Raw genomic sequence first — 16,697 nt, forward strand, 5'->3', positions numbered from 1 at the left:
ATCTCCCATTAACTCTTTCACCAAATTGGTTTTTGTATGTCTGAATACAGAGGAATGGACATCTGCAGAAAGCTGCAGCCCTGCGTGGCACTCTTCAGTGCTGGGTACTTCCCAGAGTGAGTCTCATAAGAGAACAAGATGTGTCTCATCACACTTATCTCTGAAGAGTGCACCTCCCTCTTACCAGGTGACCCACTCTCTGGGACTTAGCACCATCTTTAAAGTCAGCATACCTGCTGGATAGCACTGGAGGCCCTGTTGCTGTCACATTTGATTTGACACATTGGTCTGTTGATAGAGGCAAAGGCCATGTCTTAGAGGCTGGTGCAGGGTAAATGAAGGCCCCAATGGCCACCCAAAATGACAAGGTGATTCCAGTAAGAAGACCTCCTAGTGCACCCTGGATGAAGAAGAAAAAAGTTAATGGGAAATTTGGCAAAGCTGTCTATGGAAAGAATAATGAGATGAGGAGTTCTAGGCCTTACAGATTCTGGCTTTGCACCCCAAATCTTGGCCACATGTTTCGGAAACACTCTGCTCAAACTGCCTTCACCTCAACTCCCATAATGCAGGTTTATTAAGGAGTGACTTGTTCTTTAAATGAAGACACCAGATAATTTCATGGTGATCATTATATTTAGATTTCTAGCAATAATTATTTTTCTCCTTAGGGTTTCTTTCTCTTACTACTTAAAAAGCTGCTGAAACCTGAATTCTCATTAGAAGACTTTCAGAAGTTAAGGAAAACTTCAAATACTGGGTCACTTTTAGTTATTGACAGCTTCTATACAGAAATTATTACTCCTATCTCTCTTCCTAAGTAACCGGCAGAGTCCCCTGACTCCCTAGTTCTGAGTTTTTTTGTTTGAGTATGAATACTAGCAAGTGCATTTAATGGTCTTGTCACTTAAGGTTTATATTTCTTGACAAATAGTGAAAAGTCAAAGAATCACTTTTCTTGTAGAGGAGGCAGAACAATCTAGCAGAGATTAGGACCGCTAGAGAATATAATCTGATGTTTCTGGCCACTGCTAGGAAACTGAGCCTTCTGAGTCAGAGAAAAGAAACCTGTTGGCTTCTCTAGTTAATCAGAAAAAAAATAGAAGAGACCTTGGTAAGAGTTCCAGAATACTTTCTCCATTATTGTTTGAAGAAATTTAATCAGTGTGTGTGATTTGAATACTTGTGCCTTGGTCTAAACAAGTGATCAGAAAATTTCTAATACAACAGTCAGACAATAAATATTTTAGGCTTTGTAAGCCATGCAGTATCTGTCACAACAACTCAGCTCTCTTATGGCATGTAAGCAACTATAGACAATACCCAAGCAGAAGAGCCTGGCTGTGTTTTTAGTAAAATTTTATTTATGGGCACTGAAATTGGAATTTTATGTAATATTTTTGTGCCAGAAAATATTATTCTTCTTTTGACTTTTTTCCCAACCATTTAAAAAATGTCAAAACCATTTCTAGCTTGAAGCCATACCAAACACAGGGGGCCAGCTAGATTTGGCTTGAGGCATATCGTTTGCTGACCCCTGGCCTACCAGTAAGTGGAAAATGGATTTCAACTGGAGGGTTAACCCTGGTTGATCTATAATGGCTAGCTAGAGAGCCATGTTGAGACAGATTCTGAAGGTGTAGCTACATTCTATGGGAAGGAGAGCTATGATTGGTTAGTAGGATCAGCCATAGCCATTGGTGAGGGGAGAGGTGACACAAATTTATAATATTTACTATACTTTATTAAATATCTAGGCAAAGGCCACGTCTTAGAGGCTGGTGCAGGGTAAATGAGGGCCCCAATGGCTGCCCAAAATGACAAGGCGATTTCAGTAAGAGAAATCAAGGTGGTTTTCCTGACCAAATAGAAAAAAACTACAATGTACTAACATAGATAATAAATCAATGTTAACAGTGCACTAAAATCTTATGTAGTTAACTTGTATTTTTTGTGGCTAGGATATTGTCTTCCCTCACATTATCTCCCCAAAGACATAATATTCTTGTCAACCCCAATATCAGACAAGTGATTAAGACTGCTTGGGAAGTGCTGCAAAGACCCGAATGCTCGCTACCCATCAATCTCCTTTACTTAGCCCCACACGATTTGTCTAGGAGAAAGGTCAATAAGGGTCAGGTAGCCACAGAGACCTAATCAAGTATACTATCTGACACAGACTTTATGGAATATCCTATAGTATATACATTAATAAGTGTAAAGTCAAGCTTTCTGGAATCAAAATACTTTCTCAAAATACATGCATGTAAGTGTGCACATGGCAATAATTGAAAGATGGCAATTTTGTTAGACTGAGAAAATCCTGCTATTATAAATGTTTTAAAAATATTGTTATGTTATTTTTCCAAATAATTGTTCATCTTGATTTAAACTCAATACATAGTTATCCAACCAACATTTACTTGAAGACATACTATTAGCTTGTCAGAGCAGCAAAATGAAGATCCAGCTGTCAGAACCCAAGTTTGTCCCTTCTCCCCTACATAAATTAGTTAATTAATTTAATAAAGTTAGTTATAAATCTAGGTAACTATACACAGAAAACAATGAGATTTACATTTGTAAATACGAATTTTCAAAATTGTGTTTCAACAAAACTATTCTTGAATTCAATATCTATTTTACAGTTAATGTTGTGGACCTTTAATTTAGAGAAGACTTAATTTAACCTTAAAGAGTCAGCTTTGATGTCAGGATATGTGGCAGTTCATAACTACCTCTGCTCTTCTTTCATTTCTGTGCCCAGAAAGATGTCACTGAAGTCAGAGATAGGTAGACTCAAGCTCTGTTTAATTCTGCTGTGGATTCTTTTCCTGGCTAAGACAGATAGCTTTTCTAAACAGGGCTGAGAGGAGAAAGAAAACGGCTGGGCCCACTTTTGACTGGGAATTGTGAAGAGGGCTGTGGGATCCTTACCTTCCAGTTCACAAAAGGGAACACGATTCCCAGGGAGAATAAGCCCAGCATTGGTCCTCCACACATGCCGTGAATGCTGAGGGAAGCCTGTGGAACAAAGGCAGACCAGATGAACCCCCTACTCAAGGGCATCTGTGACTTCCTGGCATCATACCTTTCTTGGACCTGGGATAAAATTGAGTCCTAGTCCTGACTGTGCCATTTGTTAATTATGTGCTTTCTGTAAGTCATTTCTCAATTCTGGGATGAATGATAAGCACTGTATTTATGTGTGTGTGTCTGTGTGTGTGTTTGTATAGTAGAAAGGCAGGTAACCTGAATTTAGTTTGAAGTTCAAGTTGAAACTCATTGAACTTCAGAGTCTTCTTTCTCTATAAAAAATATAAGGTCATAGAACCAAGGGGACTTCAAATCACCTCTAGCTGTAATGCAAGTTCTTTTTTCCAGAAAGATGGGTTGCAATGCATGATTGTTTTTTCCAGATTAATTTCAAAGAAGTCAGTGCCTCAGATATATTCTTGACAAAATGGAGGCAGATGAGGGTAAAGCCTTCCTTCTTACCCAGCATCAATACTTAAGTTAATATTCTTGGCATTTCCTCTGCTGACGATAGCATTATTTCACAGTTTCTAGGGTTACTGAATTTGAAAGCTAATTTACTAGTGATTACGTAGGAGAGTCAATAAGTCAGTAAAGGTAATTTTATCTTCCCTGTGGGAAAAATATTTGACAATCTCTTACAAAAGTCACTAGCCATCATGCCTCAGAACAAAAAGGCCATCACATAAAAAAATAAAATAAAAAAAGGCAGTGGGGGAGGAATTCAAGAGTTCCTGGATTTAAAACTATGTATATTTCTGTAGTGTACAAAAGCAAACTAATTTTAATTTTTACCTTCCTTTTGTTAATATTAAGCATGTTTAATTAGAGGAAGACTTACAGCTTATGTAATTCCGCCTCCTCCCCAATGCCCAAATCCCTTCTAAGCCATTCCTGCAAGTACAGGACAACAGCTTTGTGCATCGGGGTTAGGGTTGTCTTTGGGGCTTGGGCAGGATATTTTACCTTGCTATGCCTTAGCTTCCTCACATGTCACGTGGGTTTGCTAATACTTGCTTCCCATGTGGGGGACATGGGGTTTGGTGAGTAGTTCAATGTGGAATCCAAGAAAAAGCACAGAATAATGACTGAAGACTATGGAGCACATAAGGGCACCAAAATGTTGACTACTACTATTATTATCTTTTTATTACTGCTCTAACCTGCTCTATTAGTGAGCTCTGATCCCTGAGGCATGCCATTTGTTTGCTGAACTGTTATGATATCTAGCAAGTTTTTTCTCAAGTTGAGATTAAAATGCACCTAAAAGTCATTAACAGCTCTTAGCAGAATTAGTTGATCATCATTAGGACAGCAGCATATTGGACAGAATGACCTTTCTCAAAGGGAGCTGGGCAAATCAGTAACTGATCTTCCCTGCTGCTATTTGACCCCAGCCCCTCCTGCCCCTCTATTCTCCACCTGATTATGGTTCTGTGGTCACATGTTTCAAGTGAGGGGTTTATTTTTCGGAGCCTTCAATATGCCCCTGTATCATGTGGATTTTGGGGCGTGGAATATAGTGTGCAGTGTGCTCCGAAGTCTTTTGAGTGTGGAAATTTTCTTTCTTGGAGCATGTCACAGGATGAGGCTTTCCAGAACATATTTTCTACAGTCTTTAACAAAAACATTGAAATGGCCTTTGTTTAAGGGACTTAAGCTGCCCCCACTGTCAGCCTCAGCACCACCCATAAACACACACCATTACGGGGTGGTTTCAGAAACATGAAATGAAATTAAACCAGGCTCTATATCTCATCCCTATAGTACCTGGGTTCTTGTCTTCTTCCCATATGTAAATTCTGAATATGAATGTTGTGCCATTAAATTCAATTTAGCAAGGGTGTTTGGAAAATTAAATAAGGGAATTATAGTTGCCTTTTTTGCCCATCAAAGTCAGATGTGTTCAGAGAAATGAGTGGACCACCTTAGAGAGAAATACCTCTCCTAGGAAAGGAGAGGTCAGGGTTTTCATTTCTTGCCTATCAACATCTCTTAAACTGCGTGGCACACATCTTAATCAATCAAGAAGGTGGGCCCAGGATACTCATCTGAACCAAGGCAGGCAGATGAGGGCATCACTCACGACTTCCTCCTCACTACAAGAATTGTTTTCCACCAGTCTTTGGAGGAGTCCTTGCCTATCTGGAGCCCCTCATACTTCAATTGCAGAGGAGCTCACAATGGAAATATCTCTGGAAGAAAACAACTTAGTGACTCAAATCACCAGTTGGACATGATGATACTTTCTTAAGAGTAAATATTATTGTGGCGCACAAGACATCAGAAGCAACTTGGAAATATAGGTCCCATGAATAGGAAAATAAACCTAAAATAAGTGCCTGAGATCACTAAAGACAAACCTCACCACCTTGCCACTTCTGCTGTGTAGATGGGTATATATCAGAGTGCTTCAAACATTATGAAGGGATTACAAAGCATCTGTGATGAAACAGTAGTTAATGGCCTATTAGAAAGGACATCATGTCCCACAAGTTCTTTTATGTAGACAGGTGAATTATTCCATCACTTAGCTCTCCCAGATTTGTTCCCTGAATCTTAAAATGGAAGTAATGGAACATATCTAAGTAGTCATTGGAAGGATCAAGTAAGTTACACTGTTCTGGGAACTGGAAGGCCTTCTATAAACATTAATGATTACTATTCACTTACTGTGACTCATATCTTCATTTGAAAAACATTTATTGAAAACTTATGCCATGATAAGAAACTCTAAATAATGTTCAGATTACAAAAGGCCAGGCGTAGTGGCTCACATCTGTAATCGCAGCACTCGGAGACCGAGGCTGGTGGATCTCTTGAGGTCAGAAGTTCAAGACCAGTCTGCCAAATATGGCGAAACTCCATCTCTACTAAAACTACAAAAATTAACTGGGCACCCGTAATCCCAGCTACTTGGGAGGCTGAGGCAGGAGAATTGCTTGAACCTGGGAGGCAGAGGTTGCAGTGAACCAAAATCACACTACTGTAATCCAGCCTGGGTGACAGAGTGAGACTCTGTCTCAAAAAAACAAACAAACAAACAAACAAACAAACCCACAAAGACACAACGGGACTGAGAGAATCGGAGTAGAATCTGAATATGTGCTTATCTGATGCTGCTTTGTGAGTTGGGCAACATGAAGAATGGGGATGGGTGGCTCAGGAGACTTGAGTCATAAACCTAGTTTTTCCACTAACTGTGAGAACTTGAACAGGGTATTTTCACTTTTTTTCCTGTAATCACCTGCAAAATGAAGATGTTGAAACAGATTATCCATAAGGTTCCTTTTAACACTGATATTTTATGGAATTGGGAGTTGTGAGTTCAGCTTGGATGATAGGTGGAGGTGAGTAGATATCCCAGTTCTACCACTCTTTAATTATGTAACTTTGAGACAGTTACTTCCTAGTTCCTTCATCTGGAAAATTAGTGCATTAATTATACTACCTTTAAGAGAAGTGATGAAGATTAAATGAAATAATACATCTAGGACTCTGCCCAGAACATAGTAAGTGTTACATAAATGTTAATTATTATTGGTTTTACTATTTTTATCACTACTTTCATATCAGGATAATAAATTCTCAGATCGGAATTTTTAAGAGTTTCTAATTTTATCTCACTATCCCATTACTAGTTTTAATCGTTTCTCCTTCTGAAAGTGATTTAATAGTTTCCCCTTCGGAAAGTGATTTCTCTTTCTGAAAAGATAAGTTCTTCTTTTTTTGTGCTGACTAGAGAATTGATTTTACATGCATTTTACATTTATTTTTAATTTGGAGCTGGTATCATTAAATGTCAGCCTTTGGATCTTGGAGGAAGAAGCAAGACATTAAAAGAGAGTGGGGGGAAGTTCCAGTGAAACCAAATGTGTCTTTTCCTTCTTTCGTTACCTGCACAACACCTCCCATGACAGATGCAGCCACAGCCATAGAGGTACACATCACGCCAAATAAGAGACCTGAAAGAAAGAAAAATTACAATCATAATTTCCTGAGGGATTCCTGACTTCAAGGGATGCCTTGAGCCCCCACTCAGAACTGTCTCTGATCCAAGCCCTTTGCAAAGGGATCTCAGCGAGGACCATCCTCCCCATTCAGCCATCATCAGCCCCAAGAGAGGCACTTAGGAAGTCTCTTTACCAAGGAAAAGTTTCAATGACCTGCTTCCTTATCAGGCGGAATGAACTGCTATCCAGCCTCAAGGGTTATCCTTCTAAGCTTCTGGAAGAAATCTGTTATGTGGAAACAACATGAAAATGTGGGAGAGGTCCAGACTAATCTAGACAAAATTAGTGGAAATTAATTCCTGGGCAACCACCCTCCAGCAAGGAGCTGAAAAAGAAGCTACTAATTCCAGGACTCCAGTAGTTTTTCATCTTAACAATGGTTAAATAATGTCTACACATTCTACCTAACAGGTTTTGCAGATCTGGAAAGTTTTTCAGATTTTTCCCTTTGGCGCTTTTTTTTATATTATCCTTATGGTCCTTAGTTACATTACATAATGATTTGTTTGTTTCCATATCACCAAAAGGACCTTCAGAGTATGGTGCTCTTCTGGTATCATGAAAGCTCGCTAAACGAATCAGCATATATATTTTGTCATCTTTTAAAAATAATATCTTTTTCTAAACCATCTTTTAAAAAGTCATTGTTTTTATACATCTTTGTTTAAAAATAATCTCAAAAGTACACTGAATTCCAATAATAACACATAAACAAAACAATAGAGAGAAAGATAGGCAAAAAGTAGCAGATTGACAGAGATGGAGACACAGTGTCAGAAATGGAAAGAAAACTATTGTGTTGATTCTTTTTGAGCATTCTCTGTCAGCTACGTATCCAACCCAGTTCTCAACATGACTATTAATTCAATCTTATTGAATACCGACCATAGATGAGACACTGCACCAGATGCCAGTGCCATAAAGTTAGAATGTGATTCCTGTCTCTAACAGCTTTCATTCTAGGAAGAAACTGCTTGCAACTTAATCCAACAAGTATATGCACATACCCAAGAACAGTGCCTGGCACGCAGCAAGTACTATGTATTTATCATTTTTATTATTTTATTCCAGAGTCATTACATGATATTCCTTATGAGGAACCCACTCTTAAAATGAAATCAGGCTAGTAACCTTTGAGGCTATCTTTTCCAACTTCTCAATAAGACACACAAAAATAAGGAAACTTCAAGATTGATCAATAAGCACTTGCTAAAATTCCAAAAGTATTCCAACTATCTATTATAGATAGGCTATTATTAGATAGATTGACTACTATTAGACTATTAGATAGATAGATAAGACTACAGAAAACAATGTCTGCCCTGACTTTGTATTGCTTCATGAAAAAGGAGAGCCCTATAAGCCTGAAGAACAGAAGAAAGACATGTTTTTTCTCTCCTTCTGACTGCCCTCTCACTGGACCAATGGTTACCTGTTCAAATGAGATTCTAGGCAGCCATCCCTCAATTCATAAGTTCTTCTTTTTTGTGCTGACTAGAGAATTGATTCAGTCCTCCCCACAAAATCTTTATCCTTCCACCAGATTGCAACCAACAGCAACATGCTAGGCAGGAAGTTTAGGAGAAATTTGTGGAAATTTCATAGACATCTGGAATATCTCCCATAAACAAAGCAGTAGAGGGAGTGAAAGCTCCACAGTTGCAGAAAATGCTATGGATTTTCCCAATGCAGCATCAGCTCAGAGGATCAGACAACAAAACACAGGCATAGGTGAAACTTCTACCTCACTCCAGAGTATCCATGAATATCTGCCAGAAATCGGGAATTCTACTGGCAGCAGTGCCCATCTACTTGCTATCAGCTCTAACTCAGAGAGTGAGCAGAATCAAGGCAATTCAGCTACCCAGTTAGCAAACATGTGGTCAACATTCCTCTCTTCTTGTTCAAACACAAGTAAAAAAAGAAAGAAAATATAGAATACATGACAAAATGTTGCCAAAAATGGGAATGAATATATTAACCTAAAAACTGAAATAAATAGTATTCTTTTCTGCAAATAATTCACTTTAGGAACCAGAAAAAAATAGTTTAAAACTTTGGCAATCTTAATATGCTGCAAGGATACACAGACTCAATGAAGCAAGGACATACAAGTCAAGAGAAAACAAGATGAAAAGAACAGGAAGACAGGGTGTAACACCAATAAGTTTAGATGAAGATGGATCCGGGTATGATAAGGAAAAACTGCAAGGAAATTAAAATGACAATAGTTGACTAAGCAATTCCATGCCTAGCTATTTATCAAAGAGAAATGGAAACACGTACACAAGAAGACTTGTGCAAGAGTATTCATAGCAGTTTTAGTCATAATGACCTCAAACAAAAACAGCCCAGGCCCATCAATAGACTCAGATGTTAAAAAAAGATCTGTGGCATATCTATATGTGGCATACTAAGAGCAATAAAAAAGAATAAACTATGAACACACACAAAACATCATGTAATCTCAAAAACTTTATGCCGTAAGAAGGACGTTACAAAAAAAAAAAAAGTGCAGGCTGGGTACGGTGGCTCATGCCTGTAATCCCAGCACTTAGGGAGGCCGAGGGAGGCGGATCAGCTGAGGTCAGGAGTTTGAGACCAGCCTGGCCAACATGGTGAAACCCCGTCTCTACTAAAAAAATACAAAATTTAGCCGGGTGTCGTGGCATGCGCCTGTAGTCTCAGCTACTCCGCAGGCTGAGGCAAGAGAATCCCTTGAACCCGGGAGGCGGAGGTGGCAGTGACTCGAGATATCGCACCACTGCATTCCAGCCTGGGTAACAAGAGTGAAACTCTGTCTCACAAAAAGAAAAAAAAAAGTGCAATGGTGTGATCCCATTTATATAAAATTCTAGAAGAGGTAAAACTAATCTATGGTGGAAAAAATTGGAACAGTATTTGCCTCTGGAGGGTGAGTGGGAGAAAAGAATGACTAGAGAAGGTATAGGAGAACTTTCCACGGTGAAGGTCACATATCCTGATAAGTGGTTGGGTTACACAGGTGTATGCATTTGTCAATACTCAAGAAAGTTGTATTTAATATTTGTTCATTTCATTATAGGTGAATTTTTTTTACATTTAAAAAAACTTGAAACAAATAGTGAATTATCGTTTAACAATGTGCATGTTACAATAATTTGGGGGAAGTGTGCAGAGGTCCACAATTTACTTTTAAATGTATCAAACTATGATGGATTAATGGATGGATAGACAACTGGATGGATACATGAAAAAGCAAGTATAGGAAAATAATAATGGAGAATCTAGGCAATGTGTATATGAGAGATCACAATAAAGTTTTAAAACTTGGCCATATAATTTAATTATTATAATGTAAGAAACATAACACAATAGCATAATTAAAATCATTATTGTTAAGAGAGCAAAGGGGAGGAAGGAAGAGGAGTTGAAAGAGGAAGATGTGAGTATACTTAACACATAAAATACAAAATACAACACAACTAAATAGAAAAAAGTAGATGCTATTGCTAGGTGGAAGGCTTACAAAGATATCAGTTATTCCCAAATACATTTTCATGTTTAATGCAATCCCATGGGATGGGGAGTGGTGGTAGTGGGTTCAGATAGGTTCCATGCAGTAAACTTTAAAGTTAATTTAAAAGAATAAATAGTAATGAATAGCCGAAATTTTTTTGTAAAAATTATAATGGAAACATTTTTAATTTTTAAACTGAAAGAAAAATGAGAATTGTTCTATCAGACATTTAAATAAAATGCTACAAGGCTATAATATAAAACAAGATGGTTCAGTCTTGTAATTAAAGAAAATAAGTATACAACATGAAACATTCTTATAGATGAGAAACCTTTATATTATATATTTTTATTAATGGAAATATTTTTAAAACTGAGGAATATTTAAAGAATAATGCTGGGAAAGTGAACTATATAAGAAAAACAATTTAGTGGCCTGGCGCAGTGGCTCACACCTGTAATTCCAGCACTTTGGGAGGCCAAGGCCGGGGGATCACCTGAGGTTGGGACTTTGAGACCAGCCTGACCAACATGGAGAAACCACCTCTACTAAAAAAAAAAAAAAAAAAAATTAGCCAGGCCAGGCATGGTGGCACATGCTTGTAATCCCAGCTACTCAGGAGGCTGAGGCAGAAACCCAGGAGGCGGAGGTTGCAGTGAGCCAAGATCATGCCATTGTACTCCAGCCTGGCCAACAAGAGTGAAACTCCGTCTCCAAAAAAAAAAAAAAATTAGTTTATTATCTTAAATTATAAATCAAATAAATAATTTAGATATACTGAATATAAAATATAAAAGTACTTACAATCTAAAGGAAATATAAGTAAACATGTTTTTAATGTAAGAAATGTATAAGCATAAAGAAATGGTAAAATAATAAATGATATATTTGATCAAACATAAAATTAAAATTTTCTGTACATGAAAATATGTTTAAAAACAATTAAGCTGGGAAGCTGGGAGACATTCTACAATAGACAGAGGACTTATTTCCTCTTTCTATAAAGAGATTTTACAAACAACAAAATTTCCAATGTCCCATCAACAAATATACAGAAAGCAAAAATAATTTTTTACAAAAATATACAAATCATTACTATCTGAAAAAAATGCTGTATATATCAAAAGACATAAATTAAAGCAAAAATCTGATGCCATTTTGTCCACTAACTTGGGCAATTTAAAAAAATACTAATATTAAGCACACAAAATATATATCCACACTTACTGCTGCCACACATACTTATTGATTCACTACTAGAACCATATTTCATAATATGTACCAAGAAATATCAACGAATTTGTATTATTTAACCTGGTAATTTTCTTTTAGAAGTTCGTGTTAAGGAAAAACATTACAGATGCAGTCGAAGGTTTACGTACATTTTTTTTTTGTCACAGTATTAAAAGAAAATGACAAAAATTTAAAAAGTAACAATAACATAAAATTAAGCAAATAAGCCATTTGATAGAATACTGTATAATCATTCAAATACCATGTTTTTAAAAAAATACATAATAACACGATATGTTATTGTATATGTCACAAGTATGTCAGTAAAAACAACCAGGAACAAAGTTAGATAGATATAATTTTATTTAACAATGTACATAAATTTTCCCAAATTACTTATATTTTCTATTAGTAAGTAAACACATAATTTGTTTATACTTTAAAAAGTAAACCTTGTGAAACTGCAATTATCTCTGATAAGTGCTGAAGTGAGTATAAACATAATATGCAATTGCATGATTAAGCAAGGAGCAATTATTCTTTGAGGGGGTTACTGGGAGTTTGGTAATAAGGAACAATTCTTTAGAAAAGAATTTGGCTTTTCTTTGTCAAAGTGACTGGCCATAGTAAGCACAACATCTTCCCATGTAGAGAGACTAATATGACCATCACACAGTGTAATCAAGAGAGATTGATGCGATTAGTTTGCAGGGGTGTCCAATCTTTTGGCCTCCCTGGGCCACGTTGAAAGAAGGAGTTGCCTTGGAGTACACATAAAATACACAAATACTAATGATAGCTGATAAGATTTTAAAAATTACAAAAAAATTCCAGAATGTTTTAAGAAAGTTTACGAATTTGTGTTGGGCTGCATTCAAAGCCATCCTGGGCCGCATGTGGCCCACAGGCCGTGGGTTGGATAAGCCTCGTCTAGAGTGTAGGGTAAGTATAGAAGAGTATCTGAAAATAAAGGCAGTTAAGGTAAACTAACTAGTCATTCTTTCCTGATACCCTGCTGGATCTTTGGAAGTGTAAGAATCTATGTGTGGGATTCTTCACATATCTCACAGTGCATTTGTGTTTATAAGTGTGTCCTGAATAGCACATGCAGGATTTTGACATCTACCACATGTACATTTCATGATATGGAATAGAAAGTCCACCAGCTGTACCTACATAAGCCTTTACTGATCCAGGTGCTCAGCTTGTCGGAGAGATGAGGAAAACAACTCTTGACAAAATCCTCAAAGGTCACTGTTGCCAAGGCATTGATGCTGGAAGCCACGGTGCTATAAGGAAAGAAAAGTGAGAACATGGTCTAAGCTATATAAGGAGGAGCTACCAGCCTGCCCTCTTGTCCAGGGCAGATAGATAAGGCAGGCCTCTAGAAAAAACAGATGCAGATATATCTCTATCTTCTGAGACTCCATGGGAACTATATGGCCTCTTTACTCATCTTTCAAATCTTTTTCCATGCTATTGCTCTTAAAATTTTTCCATGAACTACAGTGAAGAAGCTAGGCTTTCATAATCTAACACCCACTAATTCCCCTTAACAAGAGGTTAAATGAACTAGCAGGCAGCACCAGAGGAAATGTGTGTGTGTGTCTATGTGTGTGTTCAGGTTGGAGTGGAGGCAGAAAGTAGTCACTACTCTAACCCAGGAATCAGTAGAGCCTGCCACTCATTAATTATTCATTCATTTATTTCTACATCCTTTTATTCATTCTGGGTATCAAGCATACAATGGTGAACCAGAAAGACGTAGATCTTGCACTCTAACTGGGACACAAACATTTAACAACCAATTATTTACCTGCTTATAGTTGTGAAGGAAAATAGCAAGATGCTGTAAGAACATACAGAGACCTAAATTGATATGTAGTTTGGAAACTTTTTCCTTTGGAAGTGACAGATAGGCACTGGGAAAATCCATACAAAGTGGGAAAAAGATGTTGTAGGATGAAGGAAAAATTACATATAGATGTCTCAGCATAAAAAGGAGCTGTTACATTCAACAACCTAAAGCTACCAGAGTTGCTAGAATGATATTATAACAGTAAAAGAGAAAGTGGCAAGAGGTAAGACTGGGAAGTAGCCACAAATCGAAACTGTATAAAACCTCTAATATTCCCTCTCTCACTTTCCAATCAGAGCTCAATCTTATTGGACCTAAAACTTGCTTAGGTGACAGAGGACCTGAACGTTGGGGTTTTCTTTGCAGAATAAAATGAGACCTTCTTCAATTCCTCATACACACCCGGAATATTTTAGCTAGTGGAACAGATAATATATTTAATTCAAGTGATGCAAAATCACAACTATGAGGAAAAAAATCTGGAAAAGAAACAGGCCAATGAACAAAAGATGTCTAGCAATTTGTAAGTTTTCCATTGATATTGATTAAAAATTATTCTGCTATCCTCCAGTGCTCACTTGAGAACAAGATATAGCTATGACTTCTCTAAGTGATATATATATAGGAAGTAAAACTGTCCAAGACCCATATCTGAAAACTAAGTGCTTTGGGGGTACTATTCTTATTTTTCTAAGAATCAAAACATGATATGTGATCCCTGCCAGACTCCTCTTCTATCTGGAGCTCCATAAAAGTTAAATAAGGAGAGAAGGGGATTAAATAAAAGGACTTTTTATGCTCCCAAAATCTTTGTCTCAGTATACATCTTGTGAAAGTTTCCAACATCAAGGTTAATCTTTGAATCCTTTGGGCGGGAGGGAGCAGAAAGTTGAATTTGGCCCAGAAGGGTTAGGTTTGTACAACCTCTGCAGGGTTGCTTTGGCAGTCAGGTGTATCCATATGTCAATTTTCAGATTCTGAGGCTGCTACAAGATAGCGGAAATATTTTTTCCCCTACCTCTTAACCACTATCTTCCCATTCTATCCCTACTCCTGTCTTTTCCTTTCTCTATCCCCACAGTCTCCTTGTGCTTGTGGCAGTAGTAATCTCCCTATACCATATGTTGTCCAGTGTGTTTCTTCCTTGAAACTTTGGGACTTAGGATAAAGGAATCAACCATTCTTTTACGGGGGATATAATCTTTTAACAGCCATATTTCTCCAGTCTGGAGAGAGTGAGCCTCAGAGCAAGAGGGCAAAAAATAAAGCGTGTAGAGAGGGACGAAAGAAAGGACAGAGTGTGACCCTTACTGGTGTTTGAGTCTCTGGTGCTCATTATCTCTGTCCTTAGTGTCCTTGAGATCCTAGTGCCAACACCATAGGACAGTGTCACTGTGTGCTATTGATGCAAAATTCTAAAAACAATATTAGTAAAAACAAGTTAGCAGTACACTAAATTAAAATCCTAAGGTAAAGTCATTATATAAATTCAAGGATATTGCTATTTTGGAAACCTGTCAACATATTAACATACTAAAAGTTTTAAAAGAGCAAAAATATGTAACCATTTCAAAGATGCTAAAATTTTACCAAAATATACCACTCAGATAAACATCTTTTCTAAAATTAGCATAAATACATGCATTTTATTCTTCTACTTTTAAAATAATTTATGTGAATATTCTCAAATATAAATAATACCTTTCAAACCAAAAGTCAATATCTTATTAAATTGTAAAACCAAACAAATATTCCTTTTAGAGTACATAATAAAACATTACCTTAATTATTTATCATGTTCTCAAAGCACAATTACGTAAGAGAAAAAACATAGAAATGCATCTATTAAAAACACAGAAAAAAAGTCAAGAGTATCTGTAGATATTTGATTACAATCAAACCCCAAAGAATCAACTAAAAATATTTTTTTTAAACCCCTAGATATCAGGAAAATTCTGTAAAATAAAATTAATTAAGGTATTAACCTAATAGATAAATTATATTTTAAAGTACAGTCATCAAAATTATTGGTGTTGGCATAGCTAAAGACCAGTAGATCAAAAGAATGTAAAAGATAATTAAGAAGAGGTATCAAATACATAGAAGAATATAGAATGTAATAAAAGTAATATTTCAAGTCAGCAGTGAAAATATGGCCTATTTATTAAAGACAAATGGGACAACTTGGTTACTAGTTTACAAAGAAAATAAAGCAGGAACTTCACTTAATTTCTTATATGTATAGTCTAGATAATTTAATAACATTAATATTTAATAAAACCATAAGTATACTAGAATGGTGTCTGGTTGATTATTTATAATCATAGAATGGAGAAACCTTTCTGGGAATGATGTTAATCCTGAAATCATAATGTAAAACATTAATATAAATTAAAATCTTTACGTGGTCAAAAATGTCATTAATAAAGCAAATAGACAATGAACAAATGAGAAAAAAAGTCCTTAACCTAGGTCAATTGGCTATTTTTCTTATATATAAAGAGGAAAGCTCAAATCTTCCTGACACAGAAGACCAAGTCTTCAATTTGTGTATCACTCACTCCCTTGGTTTCGAACCTTCTAATGACTTCCTATTTCACTTGAAATGCAAACTCTACCATTTCATGAAGGCTTGTCGTGATCTGATTCTTGCTCACCTCTTCTAACTCATCCCCACCTGCTCTCCTTCCAGGGCCTTAGGTGCCAGTGTTTCCTGTGTTCCTCAAACACTCCATACAGTTTGTCTCCGCAGAGCTTTAGTATTTGCTTTTCCCCCTGCCTGTAAATGTTCCTGCTTGTGCTCTTCACATAGCTGGCTTTTTTGCATCCTTTAGATTTCAATACAAATATCACATATTCAGGAAGGAGTTCCTTAAAGACCCTATCAAAATTAGAATCCTCAGACTTCACCTCTCTCTAGGATACACACTGTTATTTCCTTTATATACTATTTGCTATTTTCAGACACAATCTTGTTTATCTTTTTTACTCACATATTGGCCATCTTCCATGTCTATTAGAAAGCAAACTCTATATAAGTGAGGACAATTCTTATATC

At 36.7% G+C, this 16,697-nt stretch overlaps 1 protein-coding gene across 2 annotated transcripts in view; it reads right to left on the reverse strand.

Moving 5' to 3' along the window:
* SLC5A12 (solute carrier family 5 member 12) overlaps positions 1–16,697 on the reverse strand; it is a 52,426-nt gene that overhangs the window by 9,922 nt on the left and 25,807 nt on the right. For both annotated transcript variants that reach the window (XM_019037738.4, XM_004050840.5), the window contains exons 9-12: positions 12,958–13,070; positions 6,934–7,001; positions 2,938–3,024; positions 234–400 (exon numbers count right to left, since the gene is read on the reverse strand). In XM_019037738.4, coding sequence (XP_018893283.2) covers positions 234–400; positions 2,938–3,024; positions 6,934–7,001; positions 12,958–13,070 — 435 coding nt within the window. The remainder of the gene's footprint in view (positions 1–233; positions 401–2,937; positions 3,025–6,933; positions 7,002–12,957; positions 13,071–16,697) is intronic.

The sequence above is a fragment of the Gorilla gorilla genome, chromosome 9 (genome assembly GCF_029281585.2).
Source record: "Gorilla gorilla gorilla isolate KB3781 chromosome 9, NHGRI_mGorGor1-v2.1_pri, whole genome shotgun sequence".
Classification (NCBI taxonomy): Eukaryota; Metazoa; Chordata; class Mammalia; order Primates; family Hominidae; genus Gorilla; species Gorilla gorilla.